This window comes from Gouania willdenowi, chromosome 6 (genome assembly GCF_900634775.1).
Source record: "Gouania willdenowi chromosome 6, fGouWil2.1, whole genome shotgun sequence".
NCBI lineage: Eukaryota > Metazoa > Chordata > Actinopteri > Blenniiformes > Gobiesocidae > Gouania > Gouania willdenowi.
The window spans coordinates 33,531,929-33,553,877 of record NC_041049.1 but is presented as its reverse complement, the minus strand read 5'-3'; the positions used below and the strand labels follow the sequence as shown (position 1 = coordinate 33,553,877).

The 21,949-nt window shown below is 39.8% G+C and overlaps 1 protein-coding gene across 1 annotated transcript; it reads right to left on the bottom strand.

Moving 5' to 3' along the window:
• Positions 1-823: 823 nt before the first annotated feature.
• c25h12orf75 (chromosome 25 C12orf75 homolog) lies at positions 824-18,295 on the bottom strand. The gene is made up of 5 exons (XM_028450937.1): positions 18,073-18,295; positions 13,857-13,881; positions 4,737-4,772; positions 4,357-4,436; positions 824-1,327 (listed from the first exon to the last, which is right to left on the bottom strand). Exons 1-5 carry the CDS (start codon positions 18,113-18,115, stop codon positions 1,314-1,316), a joined length of 198 nt encoding a protein of 65 aa, XP_028306738.1. The 5' UTR covers positions 18,116-18,295; the 3' UTR covers positions 824-1,313.
• Between the last annotated feature and the right edge of the window lie 3,654 nt (positions 18,296-21,949).

Here is a 21,949-nt window from a genome sequence, read left to right as displayed (position 1 = left end):
GGCAACTTAGTGGTTCTTTCTATTCAGATTGAATGGCAGTTCAGAGATTTAACAGAATGACAGCTGCTGCTATAGAGGTCAGATTTTTTTGTTGCATTTTATGAATGCCTAATGTATTAACTACTCCCAAAATGGAAGGATCATTTTCACCCAGTGTAAGAAAAAAGTGCTTCTGAACAGGATTGTACACTATACCACTAAACAAACAGGAGAAGGAGAGCTGCAAATCCATCACATTTAATGTATGCGTGTCACACTAAAGAAATGACAGTCCATTTGATGATATTTTACATGAAAAGAGGGAAACCCATTTGCACTGTGAGCAGCTTTTTTTTGCAGTGAAACACAATGTGCAGGGTGATGGGTGGTTTAATAAAACTTGTGACCATTCTAACAAATGATTGATGCACACAACTGTTAAGGTGCATTCACACTGAACGTGACTGACAGTCACTTAAATCGCCTCTGATGAGTCGCTTAAGCATTGTTGCGCTTTTTGGTTGCTTCATCGCTTTATTGCTTCTTCGCTCCAGTGACATGATGACCAGTGAATAACGTGTTTGCACAGCCGGAGGCAGCACTGAGAAGACTGCACAATTCTCCTACAATGTGATTTTGAATTTGCTGTAACAAATACAGTATGATAATTTTCTGTAGGGATTCAAGCCATCATGGATGTTATGCTTAATGGTCGGGTCTGAACATATTCATAAATGTAAGACAGTAAAAGACCTGTCTGTTTGATTCCAATCATTTGAATCAAACAGACTGATGAAAGCAGATGGTTGATTAAAAAAAACAAAAAAAAAAACAAGGTGTTATGACTCATAAGTTGTGGATACATAATCAATCTGATTATTACTAATAATATTTTACTGAAAACAGCTGGTAAGGCCTGACAGGAACACATTGAAAAACATTAATGAAAACAGTCCTATTGCCTGTGTTGTTCACCTTGAATAAACATCCCTTCTCATACAGCAATATTCTCTGCAATCAGGCTGTTTTCTCAGTTTTCTGTTAATGGCTGAGAGACCCCAATGACAGGATTGGATCTTTGAATGCCAACGATGGAGGAAACGTGCAGACTTCCACTATTCCTTAAATCGTCGGAGCTCCAGCGGGCTGAATATTTCTTTCTTCAGTGTATGAAGCTTGAAGGTCTGCGACGTCTGTAGATGAATAGATGAGCTGGATCCCATCAGACAAACACACAGAGGCTGAAGCCTGAAATAAGTTCCTTGTCTGTTTTCATTTCAAAAAAATACAAAGCCAGAGGCACTTTTATTCATGGTACCTGCGTCATGTCCCTATCAGTCATTGCTATCTGTAAAAGAAAGGAACAAAAACATAATAAGTGATCTTTATGTAAAACCTAAATTGATGAAGAAATTGTAATATTTCTTTAACAGCATTGTGTGAAGCAGCCCATTTTTAACTAATATTTGGATTTGTTGGTTTGTTTTTGTAGATGAAAAGAAATAAATTGATGTTTCCCTGTTGTTAAACTTCTGCTAACAGAGGATGAAAGACACAAAGTTTAACATTAATACTGCAAGCTTTGCAGAAATTCAAATCAAAGGAATGCAAAGGAGAGTCTGCTTTGCAATAACTGGAACTAACCAAAAATTTGATCCTTTGACCCCTGTTGTGACCACTGTCACCTCAGACACATCCCAGGCCTTCCCCAAGAGGCCGGGTGAAAAAACACTAATCCTTTTTCAGAAACTGTTATGTTTGAAAAGTCACAAAAGAAAACATTATTGGAATGGTTCCTGCAGAAATTGAAATCTCAAAAATTGCCTGTCCTATGACACTCTTTTCAGGTAATTCTATACCCATAGAATGCTATTTTAAATGTTTCATCATCTAAAAAGTGCTTAAAATACCAGAAAACATCACAAAAGTTAGTTTAAGGTATTTAGTGTTAACCATATAATCAAGAAAAAGTATAACATGATTTTTAACCAGTAAAAATCATTAACCGGTTTCTGAAGTAATACTCTGCTATTTTTCAGTCATGTTTGATATCAAAGTGTCCCATAAGACATGATATTTCAAGATATGATTATTTGAATTAATTATCATTGTTTATGTGTTATGTTTAGAACCCCTCTGTTTGTCTGTCATCACATGCACACACACCCAAAGACGCGCCTACTACAGCCATAAGCCGACACATTGAGTCTGACCAGACAACACCGACGTGATTTCTGGACAATAAACGAAGCCCCTCCTAGAAAGAGGACTCACCAAATCCTTTGAAAAAGACTCGCTCAGCCAGACAACTTGAGTTTTGAACACGGGCGTTCATGCTCCAATGCGTTCCCTCATTGTCCTTATCTTTCATTTTTTTTTTTTTTTTAGTTGCAAGTTAGTTTTTCGCAAGACGAACCTTGTCCTGCAGTGAAGCTATGTTTGTGTTGACGTGCATAAAACCGATTCACCAAGTCCAGACCGCGGCCCCAATAGCGGTCCCTCTGCAATATCCTCCGCTCCCAATCGCCACAGCTACGACAGGCTAGAAAGCCTTGAATCGACTGAGGAACACCTCTGTTACGTCAACAGAACTACGGTTGCACCACAAACATTGTTCCTGCCAACCCAGAATGCCTCCAGGTCCAACCTGGGGTCACGGTCTGAGTTTACCTCCGTACTGAGATACTAGCCCTAACTCTAACATGATCCAATAAACAAATAAAACGTGTCCGTTCACTAAAATAAATAAAAATTAATTAATCTTTTTTAGCAAAAATTTATTTTTCGGTAGTGTGCATGTGTGCGCATGCCCATATATGCTCATATACAATCTCAGTACAATGTGAACTCAGTACATGACACCGGACCTCATCTCAGGGTATTGATCAGCGAACGCTGGACCAGCAGAACTGACTCACATACCCACAATAGATCCTCATACAAAACACCCATTCCTACAAACATACAGTACCTCAATATGTTTGACACGTCCACCATGTCATATGTGTTTGTCCGTTCTCCCCTGTCAGTCTTTCCGTCCTTGTTTTTATGAGCTCATTATCTTTGATTTTTAGGATCTTTTATTAGAATATATATTTTACCCTTTTATCCAATATTTATTCTAGATTAGTTTATTAGTTTTAGTCCTTATAATCCTCACTTTATTAGCTTAGACATGCATTTCATCATGCTTTAATCACCACATTGTTCTTGTTATTATTGAATTATGAAAAATAAAAGTTAAATGGTAATCTCTTTTTCCTCTGATTTATTAAAGCTGTGTATTAAGGTGTAAATGTTGCTGTACAAATTTATTTCCCTGGCGTTAAAATTAATGGGCTTAGTCTAAAAACTTAGACATGTTTCTCCTTTTTAAGTAATAATAATCATAATTAATATTCTAATTCATATAATCCATTATTAACTCCTCCTCTTACACCTATGATTTTCCAATATAATCCACAGATTGATGACTCCATAACAGAGCAGCTTGTTACAAAGAAAATATCTAGAAATGAAACTAGCCAATATATGTTGGATCTGAGAAATGTGAATCAGATAACCTAATTTAACAAAATGAATTAAAAAAAACAAAACAGTAATACTCCTCACCGTTGGTTGTAGACTAAGGTTGTAAGATTTTTTTATTTTAATTACAGCCTTAAAACAGAACTAAGTCACTTTTTCACCTTAATAAATCTTTCTCGTAGTCCCTGTGAAGGTAATACAAGTGTTTATGGGGTGATTGGGGGGTCTTTCACCTCCCCCTGCTGTCTCTGGCCAGAAAACAGCACTTGCAACTTTCCTGCCTCCAACCCGGTGGCAAGTCGGTTGGTGTAATAAAAAAAATCCAAAATTATGGAAATTCACTTTTTTAGGTTTTATAAGGAACTAGTGATAGGTATATTTGTGAGGTTGACTAATATATATATATATATATATATATATATATATATATATATATATATATATATATATATATATATATATATATCAGTTTTGACATCAAGAAATGTGCATTGAATGCTATCAATAGTAAATAATTTAGAATTTTAATTTTGTTTTCCAGTTTTCAAATATCACTAAATCTATTTTTACTCTGACCTAAAGATAATTTACACAAATAAGCGAACATGTGTATCTAAATCTCAGTCTTAGTCTCTGAAGATTTGATTCAAACATTTCCAACACCCTCATGGGTTCAACCAAAGAAGGGCATTTCATTAATATTAATCAAGAAATAAAAAAGAAAAATGCTGTGGGCAACATACAGAGCGGTGCCTCAGTGACAAGGGACTTGGTTTGTTGCATATCCACAGGTCTTCCAGCACAAGATGCCCATCAACTTATAAAAAGCTGCTGTGTCGTATTGTTTACCTTTGGGTATAGACTTAGATTGACTGGCAGCCACTGTGGTCAAGTCTGCAGGTATACCGACATACACACCTCCGTAGTTTCTTAAGGGGTGGAGAGAAGGAAAGAGACATCTTTAGCTCAAACCAACATTTTATACAAAGCATACTCAATGACATTTTCACCTGGGCAACAGTTTAAAATTGGTGGGGCTTACTGTACCCAACACAAATGTAGATAGACAGCTGATCTGGGAATGCAAATAGCTGGTTAGGCCAAGCTAGCTAACAGAGAGATATCCCTTTATGTTCATCTAACTTCATAGTATAGGGCTCCAGTTAGTTTAGGGGTCTTAAATAATTTGTTTGAGATTATGTTGCATGCACCAATGTGAAGCAATATACCTTCTTTTCTCATCTTCTGCTGCAGGATCTTCTTCCCTGGTAGAGAGAAAACACTTGTCAGTCTGCACAAAACATTTTGTGACACATAATTGTTCAATTATAGTGACAATTCCTAATTTGCATACATGTTATTAACTGTACAATTAAAAAGTAGTCACCCTTGCCAGGTAAAATCCTAAAAACCATGGCTATACGCAGGCCTTTGGGCTTCACTAACAATATAACTTTACAAATGTTTAGCCGTAAAAAGAAGGGTGCGTTTTTCTTTTTCATTTCAGATCTCATTAATAGCCTATTGCAGAGGATGAGCAGAATTTGCTGTTTTGTTGGCTGCTCAAATAGTATCTACCTGTTGAAGAAGTAGTACTCACAGCTGTATGATTCAGATGGAATAAATTATAGAAAGTTTCCTTCGACTCTTGGAACGAGTGGCGAGTTGTGTGTCTGTCGATTCTTTCCGTAGAGGACGTGAAAGACACATACATGATTGGAATCATGGTAGCAGGCATGCTGCTGAATGAAGTTGGCAGCTTTCTAACCTATCGCAAAGTCCGTATTACGTTGGCAGCTGTTTTATGAAGGCAGCAAGTCATTTCTGATAGATGGAGCAGGGATCTTAACACTCAGACTCATATGATGAAGAATCTCAAATGTAAGCAGGATGCTACTTTGGAATGTTTACGCGGAATTGAATCTACCTTGTAGAAGCTGAATGCTCGGCTTGCAAGTTTTAAGACCACCTTATTGGATTACTGCTGGAGACCGGGACTCAAGAAATGAGCTAGCCTGAATTGAAAACAAAACGCTTATCATCATTGGCTCCAGCCGTCAAGGCTGTCTCATCTATCATCAGGATGTTGTGCAGAAAGATGCTCCATCCCCCTCCGCCTCCTTTCCCCCACCACCACCTGGAACTTTGTTTCTGAACCAGATCTACTCAAGATCGTCACACGTCATCTGACTGTATCCGAATGGCGCGTTGGGATTATATTTCAACGCTTTCGTTGGCCCTCCGTCTACCCTCCTTCCCTGCAGGAGAGGTGGGTGAAGTGCCCACAATAGGCTGCATGCACGCGCCCTCCAGCGGCTGGCTGCAATCCTTTCCTTTTCTCCACCCCAAACCCTCCATAAAGGAGCACAGAGTGGGACCTGTCCTTTTCTCCTCTTCTTACATCATGTTTTTTTTCACTCTCATCTAAGTAAATGGGCGTTACCTTTGTGGCTACTCACAGTCCTCTCCGCTCCTGTCCCCCCATGTCATATGTGATTGTCCCTTTCATGTTTCTTGGACGGGGATGCAACTGAAATGCAAATTTCACCTTGTCGGACAAATAAAGGATATCTCATCTCATCATTAATAAGTGCCATTGTTTTTGTCTGCACTGCTTCAGTAAGTTTGGGGTTAACATTGTTGAATTTAGCATTTACATTTAACACCACGCAGATTCATGTACATTTTAGAATGATATAAAACAGTTGTTTGAGCATACATATGTTTGAGTGACATGTAGCATCTTTTGTTTCGAAGTAGGCTACTTCAATTTCATAAATAAAGAGATGAGAAAAAAAAAAAGGAAATTACTGTGTTTTTTATGTTTAAAATGACATCTTTATGAAGTAAAACATTATTTTAGGTTGTACATGTCAGTGAAATACACTGCTAAAAAAATAAAAGAATCACTTATACAACTTCCAAGTAAATCACACTTCACAGAAAATAACCGATCCATTTAGGAAGAAACATTGTGAATCAATTTTGCCTGCTGTTGTGTATATGTATTTTTCCAGAATAGTCTTTTTGTTGGTTTAGTTATCTTACCAGGGATTATTAAATAAATCCTATCTTACAAGTCTACACTCCAATCATTAGGTATCTTACTGTATTTCCTCATGAGATGATGGATGTATAAAGGATGTATATCTACAGTGTTGTTCTCCTGAGGCTGTTTGATGTCAGACAGACCACAGTGTGATACTGAACACTCTCTAAAGTTGGACATTTTTAGGGTTTGAGCAGCGCAGGCGTGTGTGTCGTCTCTCTCTCTATCCAACAGTCGGTGAAAGCACCACATGCTAACAGCCAGGTACACGGAACCCATCACAGAGAGCGGGGGTCCTACTTAGATTCAAAGAAAACCTCTCCTGCGTTTTACTTTGTGTGTGACGGTCTGACGGACATGTCTAGTGCTCTGGTCATGTATGCAAATACGGAACAAACAGCGTTCTGTTTTGGCTCAGTATGGGACATGCCATTTAATGGACAAATAAGGAACGATTCCATATTTCAAGGGACAGGTGACAACCCTAGATGTGGAGTAGGCAATAGGGGGACAACTACCCAGCAGCAGGATCACTATCTACTCCAATGGTTTCACCATGGGATCTGGCGGTGGTTCTGGAGGGACTTAAGGGTCCCCCGTTCGAACCGATGGGTGAGACGAACCTGAAGTTTGCCTCTTTTAAGGCTGTCTTGTTGCTGGCTCTGGCTTCAGCCAAGAGGGTCAGTGAAGCACCTGCTCGTGTCTCCTCCTAGATCTCTTTATGATTGCAAGTTGTTGTTTTGGTGTCTCCAGGGAGGCCACATTCTCTTTCCGTGCCCGGCGGGTGTGATTCTGTCATTCCGGCCTGATTGACAAACACAAAGCCTTTTCCACTGTGAAAGTGTATAATGCACTCTTAGTTCATCCATCATGCACTCAGCTTTTCCCAGGTGATGAGAGAATCATTTTGAGGTCCAACCCGACTTTTGTGCCAAAGGTGGTGGGCTCATGTTCTCCCATTGACCTGCTGGCCTTTTCTGCCTCACAGGCTGAGCAGTGGCCTCATTTGTTGTGCCCTGTTTGTGGGATCCGCATTTTTGGGCATGACAAGATGCCTCAGGAGGAGCGATTAGCTGTTCGTCTCCTAGGCCAATCCTCATAAGGTAATGCTTGTCTCTAAGCAATGCCTGTCACACTGGTTGGTGGAAGCTATTGCTTTGGCTTACTCGAGTCAGAGTCTGCAGCCGCCTATGGGTCTGCGTGCACACTTCACTCTGGGTTTTGCCACATCCTGGGCTTTGTTCAGGGGAGTGTCTGTTCAGGACATCTGTGCGGCTGTGAGCTGGTCCTCGCCCCACACGTTTGTCCGCTTTCACATACTGGACGTGTCCGCCCCATGCGTGGCATGGGCGGTTTTATTGTCCTGATGTAATCAGACTTCTGCCCTGAAGGCTGGTGCCGCTCGATAAGCATGTCTACGCTACGGGAGTTTCCACATGGAGTGAGACATCTCACATTATGAAATAGAACTTTAGATTACTCTCGTAACCTCAATTCTATGAGTAATATGAGTGAGATGTCTAACCAGACTGCCCTTCTTTCTCGAACGAGGGTCTCCCAGCGGACTGTCATGCTTCACCGGCCAATCAGGATTGGGAAAGTTAAAGTTAAAGTTAAATGTTAAAGTTTGTTTACTTAATGCAGGTCCTCAGAATGCTATTAGAGCAAAGGTTGAGACTCACGAGACAAGCTCCACACTGCCCTGATCAAAGTCTGTGTAGCTGTGGGTTAGGGTTAGGTTAGGGACCTTACTAGGACACAGTTTCATAACTGGACACGTAGTTGATTGGACATGGTACTGTGATGTAGGTTCACTGTAAAACATTGGATGCGTTGCCTTTATTATTAGATGTCTGACAAAGGAGGCAGAGTCCCTCTGAAGAAGATTGAACGTCTCTTCAGCTCCATGTAATCTACGGCTTCCAGTCCAACTCTCATAACACACCTCTTGTGAGGAAACGCACACTGCCACACATGTGGGCGCCGCAAAAGGCTGCTCCGGTGTGTTGATGTGTCTTCTTTCACTGCAACTACCAAGTCAAATTCCTCGTATTGTTCTAAACTGTACCTGGTCAATAAAGCTGATTCTGATTCTGATTCTGATGCAGCAGGGATGACTGCTGTAAAGACATGTTGCTGTATATAAATCCCCAATGTCCATTCTTCTTTGTTCTTCAGGCTGGTTTTTGTATGGCCTGCCTATCTCCTGCTTGTATGCAGGGGGAAATCTTCCTTCTATGTAGAGCTACGGCACCCCAGCTGTGCCGGAGCTAGAGTAGTGTATCACATTAGAAGTTCAGTTGGTCGATCCTTAAAAATAGAGCTGTGGCTTAGCACAGAGTAAACTCAATATAAAAGCCAACTTTAAAGCAAACTGTCAGTCACTAGGATACGTAGATGTGATAATACTTAAGTTGTTGCTGTCTGTGCTGTATTTCCTGGCTCTGTCTTCACCATCCATGAAAAGACTCCCTGTCTTCAACAAGTCAGCCCTATGTCATTACCAGACCAATATATATATATATAGGGTTAATATTGGTGCATGCCTAGCAGGCATCCAAAGAAACTTGGCAAGTATGAGAGTGATGTCAGACTGGTGGGGAAAAGACATGATTTATTTATTCCGAATTAAATCCTTCGGAATTAAAGTGTTCTGCTTCGTGTTTACATGGAAATGGTAATTCCCGAACGAGGTTTACATGGAAAACTGGTTTGTTTGGCTTTCGTTAATTCCGCTTTAGGTCTGGGGGTTCGGAAGGCTCTGATTGGACAGGGGAGAATGTAATGTATCAAGTCTATCAGGAAAAACACACAACAAACCTTTTATTGTCGGCTACAACACAGAAGACCACATGAGAACTGTTTTCAGGGAGATGGGAACTAATCACCGGTAAAAAGCCCAGTAAAACTCTGGAAAACAACACCAGGAATAAATATTTGCTCCCTGGTAGAGATAGTAGCTCTAACAACAGGTAAAATTATAAACTTGGTGATATTACAGCCTGTGAATGCAGCACGGGGCGCATTTACTCCGCCTCCAGGTCCTAGTGCCAGCCGCCCGGTGAAGCCTCTTCCATTTACCGTGTTTACCGAGGTCCGTGAGTGTTTAATAAGTCTGTGTGTGTCCGTGTGAAAGTCTGCATGTTTATGCCTCTGTCCATCCACTCTTTTCATTATATCCATGTCTTTTATGGCTCTTATTAAATAGTCTAGGCTGGAGTTCGCGCCGCCAGCATCTTGGAATATGTCATCACCCGTCATCGCGCAAGCACAAATCGATCCGAGTTAACTTAAAGCGGAATTAGGCAAGTGAAATGTTTACAAGAAAGAGGAATTATCTAATTTGGAATTAAAAACAGAATAAACCAGCCACCTAATTCGGAATAACCTTTAATTTGGAATTAAATTAGCATTAGGAATTATGTGTTTACAAGGTCAGGTTAAAGAGGAATTAACTTTTATTCCACTTTAAAGAGGAATTAAAGCTCCCATGTAAACGTGGCCACTGAAGCAGCTCGACTGAGAAAGTATTTAAATTAGGAAGGCATGAGTATCAGAAAGAAAGAACAAGTTTTCACGTTTTTAGAGACTGAAGGAAACAAATGCTCACAGTATGCTGCTGGAGTTTTCTCACACGTAAGAGAGGATTTGATAAAACTCCAGAGATGAGCGCTTTGCAATAACGTGGGTAAACTTTTGCCTTTTGATCCTGACACCAGATCAGCCTCCAGGTTCACAACATTTCACTTTATTGTATGGTGACTCCAGTGAAGTGCCATCAGGGTAGGCAAGGTTGGCAGTGCCTACCCAAGGGTGAATTGATATTTTAATTATTTGTTTTAATTGTAATTTTTTTTTTCTTTTTCTTTGTAATTATAATATAATTATAAATTATTTATTTTTCCATTTCCAGTAGCCTACAGTACCTATAAGTTTGAAAGTGTCCGCATTTTGTGCGTTTCATAGCCCAAATTACTAAACAGCGCTATTTCCTGGAATGGCTGCTCAGTCTTTTTTTTTATTTTTTCACTCCGCTGTAAGGCAGAGGGAGGCCACGCCCCCTCCCAAGGCACATTGCTCCTCTGCCTCTGTTCCCATTTCATGTTTTTACGTGTTTGCGCATGCGCAGTCAGGTCCCCTAGATGACAACCATTTACGTCCAAAGGCAGCGTAGAGAGCTGCCTTTGGACGTAACCGCGCTATGCTAAAAGTTCACAGTACATTAGTGTATAGATGCCATGTGACCGCTGCTGCTACGTTCTCTAGCTAGTGGGTGGGATAACACTACAGGCAGGATGACAGCGCTAGAGATGATAGAGAAACATTTTTTTGAGGAAAAACGACAGCTTTTAAAAGATGGGAGACCAACACCTGAGTTACCAGAGCTTCAGCAAAGGTAAGATCAGAACATGGTTCGTATTTTATATAGTGAATTGTACAAAAGGAAGGATTGACTTTGTGGATGCTCCTCACTGAGGCTGTTCTGAGTTGTTTTTTGTCATTTTCTTCGTGTTTCTGTGTTTCCAACACAAACAACGGATGTGCTGTCATGTCATGAGATATATCTTGTTGGGAGAGTATGGAGGCTATATAAAATAATTGTTTGTGTTTTTTTAATGGTGTTTTACGATGTTGATTTTCTTAGATGGCTAAATGCTTGTTCATGTGGCTCTTGTTAGGTTTTTTCTTACTTATTAGGAATTTTATATTTTGATAAGAGCATTGAGATGACTGTTGGAAATTGCTTTATACAAATAAAATTGATTTGAATTGAATTAACACTTGACAGCAGAAACATATGAAATTGTCATTGGTGGTTTCCATTTGCAACGTGCCTACCCAACCCTAGTGGTCACGGCACGTCACTGGGTGACTCCCTGCTGCTAATATAGTAATGGAACAAGACAAAACATGCTCAAGCATTGCACTCTCAAACAACCAGCTATGTGTGTCAGTGTGTTCTTGTTCATGTTGTCTCAACACATTGTTTTTGGGTATAAAACTCCATGACAACATTTACATTTTGGTAATTATACTATTCTGTAATGTGTTCAAATTTAACTGCAAAATAAAACTGCTTTAAATCTTCATTTTTAATGAACTGCTTAAGAACCCTCAAAAACCCTCCACACATTTCTTGTCATTAAAGCCCTTTCCATCACAAGTGCTTTTTTTCTCAGTTTGAGCCATCATCCTATTTTCTTTACCTCACGCAGAAGACAAACATTCGGAGGAACATGTGCATGAAGTATTGATGTGATAGATGTGGGGTGTTTTCTTTTAGTATATATGTAGTTACAGTTTTATCAAACCAGTATTTTTTTGTACCTCTCAGTTCAGCTTTTGTTGTTGAGAAAGCACAAAAGAACTCAGGGTCCTATTTTGTTGGCACAAAAGAAGCAAGAAACTCACCCAGAAATAAGTGGTTAGGCTCAATACTAGTTTGGACTTGGTTCATGTGAAAAAAAAAAAAAAAACTCTACATGCTCTGCAATGTATTTGTGATAGTGCATTGTAAGTATTACTTACAAAGATTAACATTGCCACAATCAGTCATATTTGTATTATCATTTTTTTCACCTTGTCCGCGCATGCTATTGAAGATCAACACTACATGTAGTGCAATCTTTTTGAGACAGCTGTGCATGTTTTATTATTGCAATGAAACAAAAACTTTTTTATTGCAATTTGTGACCATCTCCAGCCCTCCCTAAGGAAGGTTACCCTTATTAGAAGGAAATATGTACAAAGAGAGGGCAATGTTACACCTTGGTGAGGTGGAAAGGAACAGGATAGAGGGAGTTAAGGTGGGATAATGGAAGGAGTGGTTGACAGTCATACTGAAAGTATAATGTGATGCTACTATTGTGCATTTTGCGTTGTAAGGCGTAATCTACTGAACCAGTCTGGTGACAAATGTGGAAAGATTAAAGAAGGTGATGCAAACCCTGGCTATATTATGCAGTATTATATAAATATAATGATGGTGGCCATGAACAGAGGGAGAGGATGAGTGCTTACACCTTGAACTAATAGGATAACTGACGGGATCAACGCATCTAAGATTAAGCCCTATAAGAACATATCCCAAAGAGCAAGGCATGCCAGTATATCCATGACCCGTGTATGTGCAAGAGCGCCTATTGTGAAGGACCGGCAGCACCAGTGGGAGCCAAGGAGGCTCAAGTCACCATCATCCCCCAGAGACACCAGGCCAAGAAGTGGCACCCAACAAACCCAGCTGCCATCTCAATCCCCCGGAGAGCAACAAATCCAAAAGGTGGATAAAGGAGACACAATCAGCAGGGACAAGGGGGCATATGTGCTCCCACATAATTAGAACAACGTTCTATGTGAAGAAATCTTTGCAGAATGAGGACAGAGAACTGACACCAATGGGCCAGGGACCTGTACTTTAAAAAAATACTGGTCTGATCAGCTGTTTTTCAAACGTGTCACGCCAGGGAGCGGTGAGTGACTGCGTTTTGACAGCTCTGATGAAGCCTGAAGTGTCAGTTAAAACTGTCAGCAAAGAAAAGCAAAATAAGAACGACATCTTTACCAAACACATATAAGTATAGTTTTTGTCTGAAAGGTTTTTTTACTTATCCAAAAGAGGTCGATTTACATGAATGCATTGTAGAGCAAACGGCGTGCTCAGGTTGTGCTTCTACCAAGGTGCACTGCTTTAACTCTGCATGGAAATGTGATGATTCCCTTTTCTTCTGATAATTGTCAGTTCTTCATTTATCAGATACTAGAGTTTTGATTTACAGGATGATCTACCTTCTCCTTTAGAAAGCATGCTCCTTTATCTTCTCTGGGTCATTGCTTGATATTTGCCTGTCATGGTGATATTGCTTGTCTTCTCTGTTGTTGTGTTTTCATGTGTGTAATTAACGTTGCTGTTTGGTTCAGTCCTAAACTGCATAGATACAAATCAGCACCCCACTGTCAGCTCTCATGAGTCCTAAATTATCTACTCACATAATCATCAAACAAGAGACACATGGGAACAACATGTTGGCCCAAGCCAATGTGAAAAGAATAGAAGAAGCAATGACAGAGACAATGCCTTTTGGACCTTCAAAAGAGTTTTGTTCTTTAGATATAGAATTTTCAATTTGATTGCTATTCTAAACTAATTTCTCCAATTAAGTTTCTGCAATTTGAAACCTTCCTCATCAGAGACAAAATGCATCTTCCACAACTACAGTGTTTAGAATGTTAGTAAAGCATATAGCATTCATATATTAAACATCTGATTAATGCACATGGTTTGTGCTCTGTGTGCACTTACAGATCTTTGGAGGCTTCTGCTGGTCCTGGGAACAGAAAAGAAGACAATATTTTACTCTGAGATATGCAAAATATCTAACATATCATTACCATTAAATCCTGATATGCCTCAGAGTAGAAAGAAATGAAATACTGAAAAGACGAAACAATTTTAAAAAAAAGTTTTGTGTTCCCTGATGGATTCATCTTAAAGGAACCCTCCAGAGTTTTTACAAAGGTGGCCTAAATACTTTGAAATGTACTTATTATTCGATCTATGCCTAAGAAAACGCATTATTTTGCACCATATTTGTTTTATTAACTTTTAAAAATAGTTAATATTTACATTTTAAAACTTGTATTCTGCCACCATGAAATCATGTGATTGAACCCCCTGTGGTCCTAGATTATTTTTCAGGTCACAACTTTTTTTTTTCTCTTTCAATAAACCAAAGAGGGTTACATCGACATCTATAACTTTCACTAATTATTTAGAGCAAATTGGCATTTTTATCGGAGAAATATCATGTGTTTTGTTAGCCATCGATCTTCAAATAAGGACATTTCTTAGATTTTAGGACACATTTGTAAAAACTGAAGGATCCCTTAAGACAACTCATCATTTGTGAGAAGTTCAGGAAAAAATTCAATGTAAGCTTCACCTCACAACTTCCAGAACTTTTAGAATCTTCTGCAGATACCACAGACCACATTCAGAAGAGTCAATGCCTCAACATATTAACAGCACCTATTTAACATTTAAGTTATGGCAGAATAAAGAAGATTACATGTGACTTAATTAAAGTATAATCAACAAAATATGGACTACTAATTAAAACTAACGACATTTTGATAATTGACACACCCCAGCAGAAAGTCAACTGTTCAGGCTCAGAATAAAAATCAGCACAACATCTGCAAAACTCATTTAGAGCAGGATTACTATTGGAACAATACATTCTCAGTAGGGTAAAATTAACCTGTCTCACAATGGTCTAATCCTAGCTGACGTTCCCTTAAAAGTACACTACATTAGTAATAGGTTACTGCAGAAATTTGTAGTCTGGTCAAAAAACAGCTTTTACCAGATTGGACCATGCTGTAAAGAGGCCAGTGATTGTTCATTATACACTAATGCAGTTAACATTCTTTCTGTGGGAGAAAGTCTTCTTCTGCTGACAGTTCACAGAGGTTCATTCACAGGCATGACAAAAGCTTGTCTGACCAAGGCAGAAATCATCAGAAACCAGCATGATATGATGTGGTGTGTGGTCATTTGAATTTTCTTCAGTCCTTGCTGGAAATCTGACAACTTTGTGGGTATTGTGAGTTTTTTTGAAATAAAACAAATTCACATGAATGCCAATGCACTACATCGAGCTTCCCAGATGGATTGGAGCTGATAGAAAACTAAATTTAAGTTATAATGAAAAAAAAAGGAACTCAGAATCTCTACAGATGTGCTAAAAATGTGACCGTCAGCATTTTGTTTAAGCATGTTTGCCCAGTAAAGGTCATATGCCAGGGCAAATTTTTGGAACATTCTTTATTAATTTTAATAATTTGGATTCAAAATAGCTTACATTCCTTTTCAGTTTTATAATGGAATATAATGTATGGTATTCTATTATATAACACCAGGATACAGCTTTAATATTAACTTTAGATTCTAAAATCTTATAATTGCCATGACAGCGAGAGCTAAACTATTTTGAGATACATGAATTCAATGTATTATATTCTTTCTTCAAAGAATTATGGGTAAAAACTAGGGGTGGGACTTTAATGAGTTAATTACGATTAATTCACTGTAAGAAAATAACGTGTTACAAAAACAGTTTGCTTCATAAACAGCGCGGAATCCTTTGTCATTGCAGGTTTTTCTGTAGGCCGGCTGGGTTCAATTACTGCAAGGGCTGGTAGGTAGAACACAAGGGTGGACTTCAGATAGCCATTCACAACCCTGAGGGCAGGCTTCTGCTCCAGATGGGGCGTAGTGCGGCAACAGAAAAGACAAGGGCTTGTGTGGAGATACCGAGTGCCGTGGCAGAGGCACCCCCCCGTTGTACCAGCGAGGCGGCGGATGAGTGAGATCCTTGGAGTACTGTTGAGGGCAGTAAAGAAAACCATCTTACAAGGCTACAGCAGTGGTTACATCCCAGCTTGGGATAAGAAGTATAGCAACCTCCTGCTTGCCCATCAGCAGGCTACCTCAAGGGCAGAAGTGGATCAGACTGCACCTTTGCTTCTAGAGAAGCTGGACACCACCTGTAGGGCAAAATGGTTGAAGGTCATGGAGTCGATTGACTTTACAATTCTAGCAGTCAGGTAGAAATCAATACCTCCTAAATTCCCAGTGACATCAAATGCCATTGCATCCCAGCTCCTATAAAATGCCAGCTTCTGAGGTGCATTAAGGACTTCATCTACATAACCTCTCACGAGGTCCCTGCTCTCTCTAGGACTCCCAGTGTTAATGCTAACTTGTAAAGAGACTTCTCAATAGCCGAGTTTAGGTCTGCCATCTTCAAACTGAAATACGGCAAGGCACCTAGCCATTATAACATCTACCCGGATTTCATGATCCAGCAGAGTGAAACAACACTTCTTGGCTGTGCAAATTCCTCCATATGTGCTTCGGAAAATCTCCGAAGGACATGGTGGCGGACTTCTGTTGAAGCCCAACAAACTGTTCTGTGTTCTCTTTAAGATCTTGTGGAGGATGATTTACAGCCGCATCAAATTAGCTGTAGACAGTCAGCTGTCTCCAGGAGCAGGCAAGTTTCTGGTGGGAAAGGTCATCAGTAGATCAGTTTACCCTGCTCACTCAATATCTTGAGGATGCCTTCCAGGCCAATGAGAAAGCTGGGATTGTTCTACTTGTCTTGTCAGACCTGCCGCACAGCAGACCGCCTATCCAGTGCTCCTTAGTCCTGTCCGACGTGTTGCACGGAACACTTCGCCACTTTTTGGAAGCAACTGGACCGGGACGAATGTAATATTATTATTGTAAAGTAAAGACTGGATAAGTTTGAAAATAGAGGAATTTGTGGTTACCAGAGTTCAGAGTTTTTTAAGTGTGTAGTAAGAGGCAGAGGGTTGGGGGATTTACTTTCTCCTCCAGCTTTGTGCACTCTGCAGTGTTGCCAATGCGGTGTGGCTCCCAACTTGGCTACACACCGAAATAAACTACCAGTAAGAGGGAGGATTGAAAGGGGGCGGCAACGGAGGAAGAATGGGTAAGGTGTGGGCGTGATCGAGGCGTACTGATGGAGTGATGGGGTAACAGGAGTGAATAAGTGAGATTATCATTATGATTTGTGCAACTGCAAAGGTGTATTTTGAAGCTTGTCATAAGTTGTATTAATTACTCTAAGCAATTGATTAGTCTAAAACCAAATAAAAAATATCTCACAAATGACTCACAAATGACTCACTCTGCAGGTATACAACTTAGAGCACAACAATGTATTGCAATAAGTGCAGTAGTGTGAAAAAGGATAGAAAAACTAGCAGAACACACAAAACAACTAGAATCTTCATCTATTACTGTGATAGGATGTCACATGTCCTACATAGCACTGACCCCTAGGAACCAATGGATACAGTTGGGCACTGTCAGATAGGTCTCATCACACTGAATGCAATGATAGAGCAACAACACATGAGTGTGTTTTGGCTGCAGCTGCCTGGGGTTCTGTTGAAAAGCCTGGATCTCACTTAGAGGCTAGCAGCGCACGCACGCACACACACACACACAAAGACAAAAATATTTAAAGAGACAGAAATTATTTTTGCAATACTGAAAAATCTGAGACTCTCTATGAAAAAGATCTACAGGAGATGTCTAGATACACACACACACACTTGCACCACATGCATACACACAATGTCACAGACAGGCTGCAGCACAATTATTAACTTACAATTGCCTCGTGTTTTTTTTTTTTTTTGTTTGTTTTTTTGACAAACAGGAGGCTGAGGAGGCTGCATGTTTATTTATAAACAAAAACAAGGCAATATTTTCTTCACAGGAAACACCAAAAAACATGTAGGAAATTAACATTTCATTTCAGAAACAGTTTTAAAAACACATGCACGCACACACAAGCATACAGCACCGGGATAACCCCAACACACCTAATGTACATTCACACCCTCTCCCCTCTGATGCATACAGTACACGCTACCTTATATCATTCATCTTTTCACACACACACACACACAAGAACACTCACCACCTTCTGTTGTGCTGGTAGCTGTTGAATTGCCACAACCCATTTTTTTCAATGCAGCCACTGTCCAAGCAGTTTGAAGATGCTCAATGAGTGGAGGGCCTAGGATGGCATTAGGGAAACCCACAACACATACGGGAAAGGAGGACAAAGTGAGAGGTGGAGAGAGAGGCAAGGTCAAAGACAACTCTCATAAGGATTCCCACCCCTATCCCTTCCCCAGCCTTCAGACATCCTCTTGGCAGAGCAATGAAGGTCTTAGACTGAAGTGAAAGCATGGATAGACGAGCTTTTATACACACAATGAAAAAACAAAAGAAAAGGAGGAGAGTAAACGATGTTTTGCCATCACATGATTTGCTCTTTTCCTCCACCCTGATATGGTTACCCAGGAAACCACGGGAAAGGAGGCGGAGGGTGGAAGGAGACTCAGCCAATAGAGAGGTTGGGTTTTATACAAAGGTGCAAAAGGAGAAACTGTTTAAAGCCTTGAACATTTCACCCTTTGTCTGTGAGAGACTCTGTGTGAAATCTCCAAAGTGCCTTGTGTGTAAAGACACATTTTTCTGATATTATTCATTTACAGCCACTCATGATAGCAGAATCATGATCACTGAGGGCTTGAGTATCTTATATTGACAATGGAGGATGCATGTGGATAATTTTTTAGATTCTCTTGTGAGGTTATTTTTTTTAATTGTTCTTAATTTTATGGATTTTACTGAACACGTCATGCAGACGACTCACCACAGGGGACACACTCTGGACCTGGTCATCACCCATGGCTTACAGTATCTACGTGTGTGCTTTTTAATATCTCTGAGATATCAGTGAGAACTGTGAGGAAGGGCTATATCACATTCGAGATGTTTTAAACAAACAGTCACTACCTGTTTTACCTGCCCCCTTCAGTGAAGCCTTGATGCAGTTGATCCACTAAACCTACAGTATCTCCTTGGAGAAATAAGGAACTGAATAAACTAAAAAGAAGCTGTAGAAGAAAATCAAAATAATAATAAACCATACAATTTTCTGTGATGAATTAAAATCATATAACAATGCTGTAAGGAATGCAAGAAACTCATATTTTACTAAAATCTCCAACATCAATCATTATTCATCCCTGATTTTAAGTGTCAGTGTGTCCTGAGTGATTTTTTTTTACCTGAGGAAACACTAGACAGTTTTGTCCTGGTTGATGTTGAGATGCTTGACAACGTTTTCTACACCATAAAACCCACTACATAACTTTTGGATCTCATCCCGACTTAATTTTTTACAAAACATTATTTTATGGATCTTTCAGGAATGTACTTTTGAACATTATAAATTGCTCTCTTCAAACTGGAACCTTTCCTTGTAGCCTTTAACGCAGTGGTGAGACCCCTACTGAAGAAGAGCAATTTAGATTTAAATGACTTTAACAAACACGTGGGTCCTTTCTGTGTAGAGTTTGCATGTTCTCCTTGTGCTTGTGTTAGTTTTCTTCGGGTACTCTTGCCTTCTCCCACAATACAGAAACATGACTTTAGGTTTATTGGAGTCTCTAAATTGCTCATAGTAGTGAGTGTGAGTGGCTGTCTGTCTGTCTGTGTGTGTTGCCCTGCGATGGACTGGTGCCTTCTTCAGGGTGTACCCCCCGCTTAACGCCCAATGAGAGCTGGACATAGGCACCAGTAGACCAACCCAACTCTGAAAGAAGGAGCAGCCTGGTCAGACAAATGATTCATGGATTATTTTTTTAAGCAAAATTTTAGAAAAATTGTTTTTTATTCAACTGAATGACTTTTTAGGTGGTTTTGATGTTCTTGAAAGATATCAGTCTGGTTTTATGGTGAATCACAGCACAGAGACTGCCCTCCTCAAAATAAATTTTAAATGATATAAGGTATAGCCTAGGTTAGTGTGCCCGTATTCAGAAAGCAGCCTATGGCTAAAAGTAACTCTTACTGACGTCATTCTTAGAAAAATCTTAGAATACCTCAAATTTTAATATTTTTATCAGAATTTTCCCTTAGTAAGATAAAAGTATTTCACAAAGAATGGTAGGCCATAAGAAAGTTTCTATGGTGAACAACTGAGGAGGACATTTAAGAAGCCTATGAGTATCTTAAAAAGACAAGATGGCAGAAAGACAGAGAGGACGAAGAGATATTCTTCACATGTTTAACCACAGTGGTTTAATGACACGCTACCAGCTTGATCATGCAGAGATAATGTTTGTGGTTGACTTTATTCGGGATGTGCGTACATTCCCTAAACAGTGTAGTAACGGAATAGCAGTGCTCAGTGTGTCCATTACAGCTCGTTCACAGCCTCAGACTTTTGCACAATTTCTAATCTAAGTTAGGAGCTCCCTGAGTGGACAGAATCTCATCTGTACTATGCAGAAGAAGAGCATACAGCTGCCAGTTCAGGAATTACCTGATAGTCCACAAACTTCATCTCAAATCCTCAGAAGTGCCTCACGATCATACTTTGCAGTGGCAAGTGTGTCACAGATGAATATAGAACCATTAAACAGATGGCACACAGAAGAGCTCTTGCAACGGCACCGTCATCGCAGTCTGACATAGGATTTGTTTGTGTTTAGCCCTAGTGGTCCTCTTTTTGTTTTTCTGTGGGTCTTGGTTTATTTAATTCTGTGTAGTTTCATTTTCTTGTTTTTGTTTCATGTTGGGGCTTGGACTACTATGGTTGTGAATAAACCTGAGGAGCAGTCACCCCATAAAAAAAATATTCCGGTGACAGCGTTTCATGCCGATTCTGTCCATTTCTCCATTCACCAGTAAATTCCGTTCTCATTGGTCGATTCCGTGATTCCGTCCGTGATTCCGTTAACGTGGATTTTTTAGGGCCCTCTATAGTCCAAAGAGTGGATGAAGAAGTCCAACTATACAGTTTCTCCCATCCCAACCAAAACAGTGCCACCCTCTGGTGGTGGATGAAGAGTGACACATTGCCAATGGTGTCAGTTTTAGCTGAGAAATATCTCTGTGTCCAAACATCTTCAACACCATCTGAAAGGGTGTTCTCTACAGCTGGAGACACCCAATGTCCAAAACGATCTTGTATCTGTTATGGCAATTATTATATTCATCATCATATCGTCAAATGTATGTTCATGTGTACAATTTGTCATGTTTTAATACATGATGAGTGCATTACTCTTTGCACTTTTTGAGGAGCTGAGTCATGTTAGATTAAACAGTACAGATTGTATTGTACTCAGTGCAACACAGAGTCTCTGCTGAAGGCCAAAACTCAAACTCACATGCAGATACACACGAACACACACACTATCAAGGATAGATAAGAGTGGCACCCAAGCTTCCTCATAATATACACGTCTTCATCATCCTCAAACGTTTTCCACTGTTGGGCATCTGACTCCCTCCTTCTCCTCACCTCAGGGTGGAACTTTTTCTGTTATCTGTATAAAAGCTATAGCTGTGAAACTGTTAGTTAGAGTGGGTCTTGCCTTTTTGCTCTGCCACGAGCCTTTTGCCTTTCATTCTTTCAGGATGGAAGCTTCTTTTTTACTCCTTTTTTATTTAATTTTATAATAAACCTTTTTTATAAAATCATCAATGCCTCGCCTGGACTCCATCATTCAACCAGAGCAATAAATAATCTCCAAATGAGGTCAACCGCAAATTTGTCGTGACATATCCTTCCTGACGAGGCAAACAAGCTATTTTTTCTGAGCAAAAATTGTTAATCTACCACAGTTGATAAGTGCAGCTGTACTTTTGGTTAACATGTTCTTTTTTACGGAATAAGTTCAAAAGGAGCACTGTAAATATTCTCCAATGTTTGTAACCAAAGTGTCATAAATTGTATTTATTATTATCCAGTGAAAACAATCTATACCTGCCTT

Excerpts from the sequence above, each read along its gene's own strand:
- c25h12orf75 (XM_028450937.1), bottom strand. The coding sequence starts at position 18,115 with ATGGGTTGTGGCAATTCAACAGCTACCAGCACAACAGAAGGTG. Across the intron at positions 4,773-13,856 it reads GCAGAAGCCTCCAAAGATCT|GGAAGAAGATCCTGCAGCAG; the intron begins GTAAGTGCACAC and ends TCTCTCTACCAG. Across the intron at positions 4,437-4,736 it reads GCAGAAGATGAGAAAAGAAG|AAACTACGGAGGTGTGTATG; the intron begins GTATATTGCTTC and ends CCACCCCTTAAG.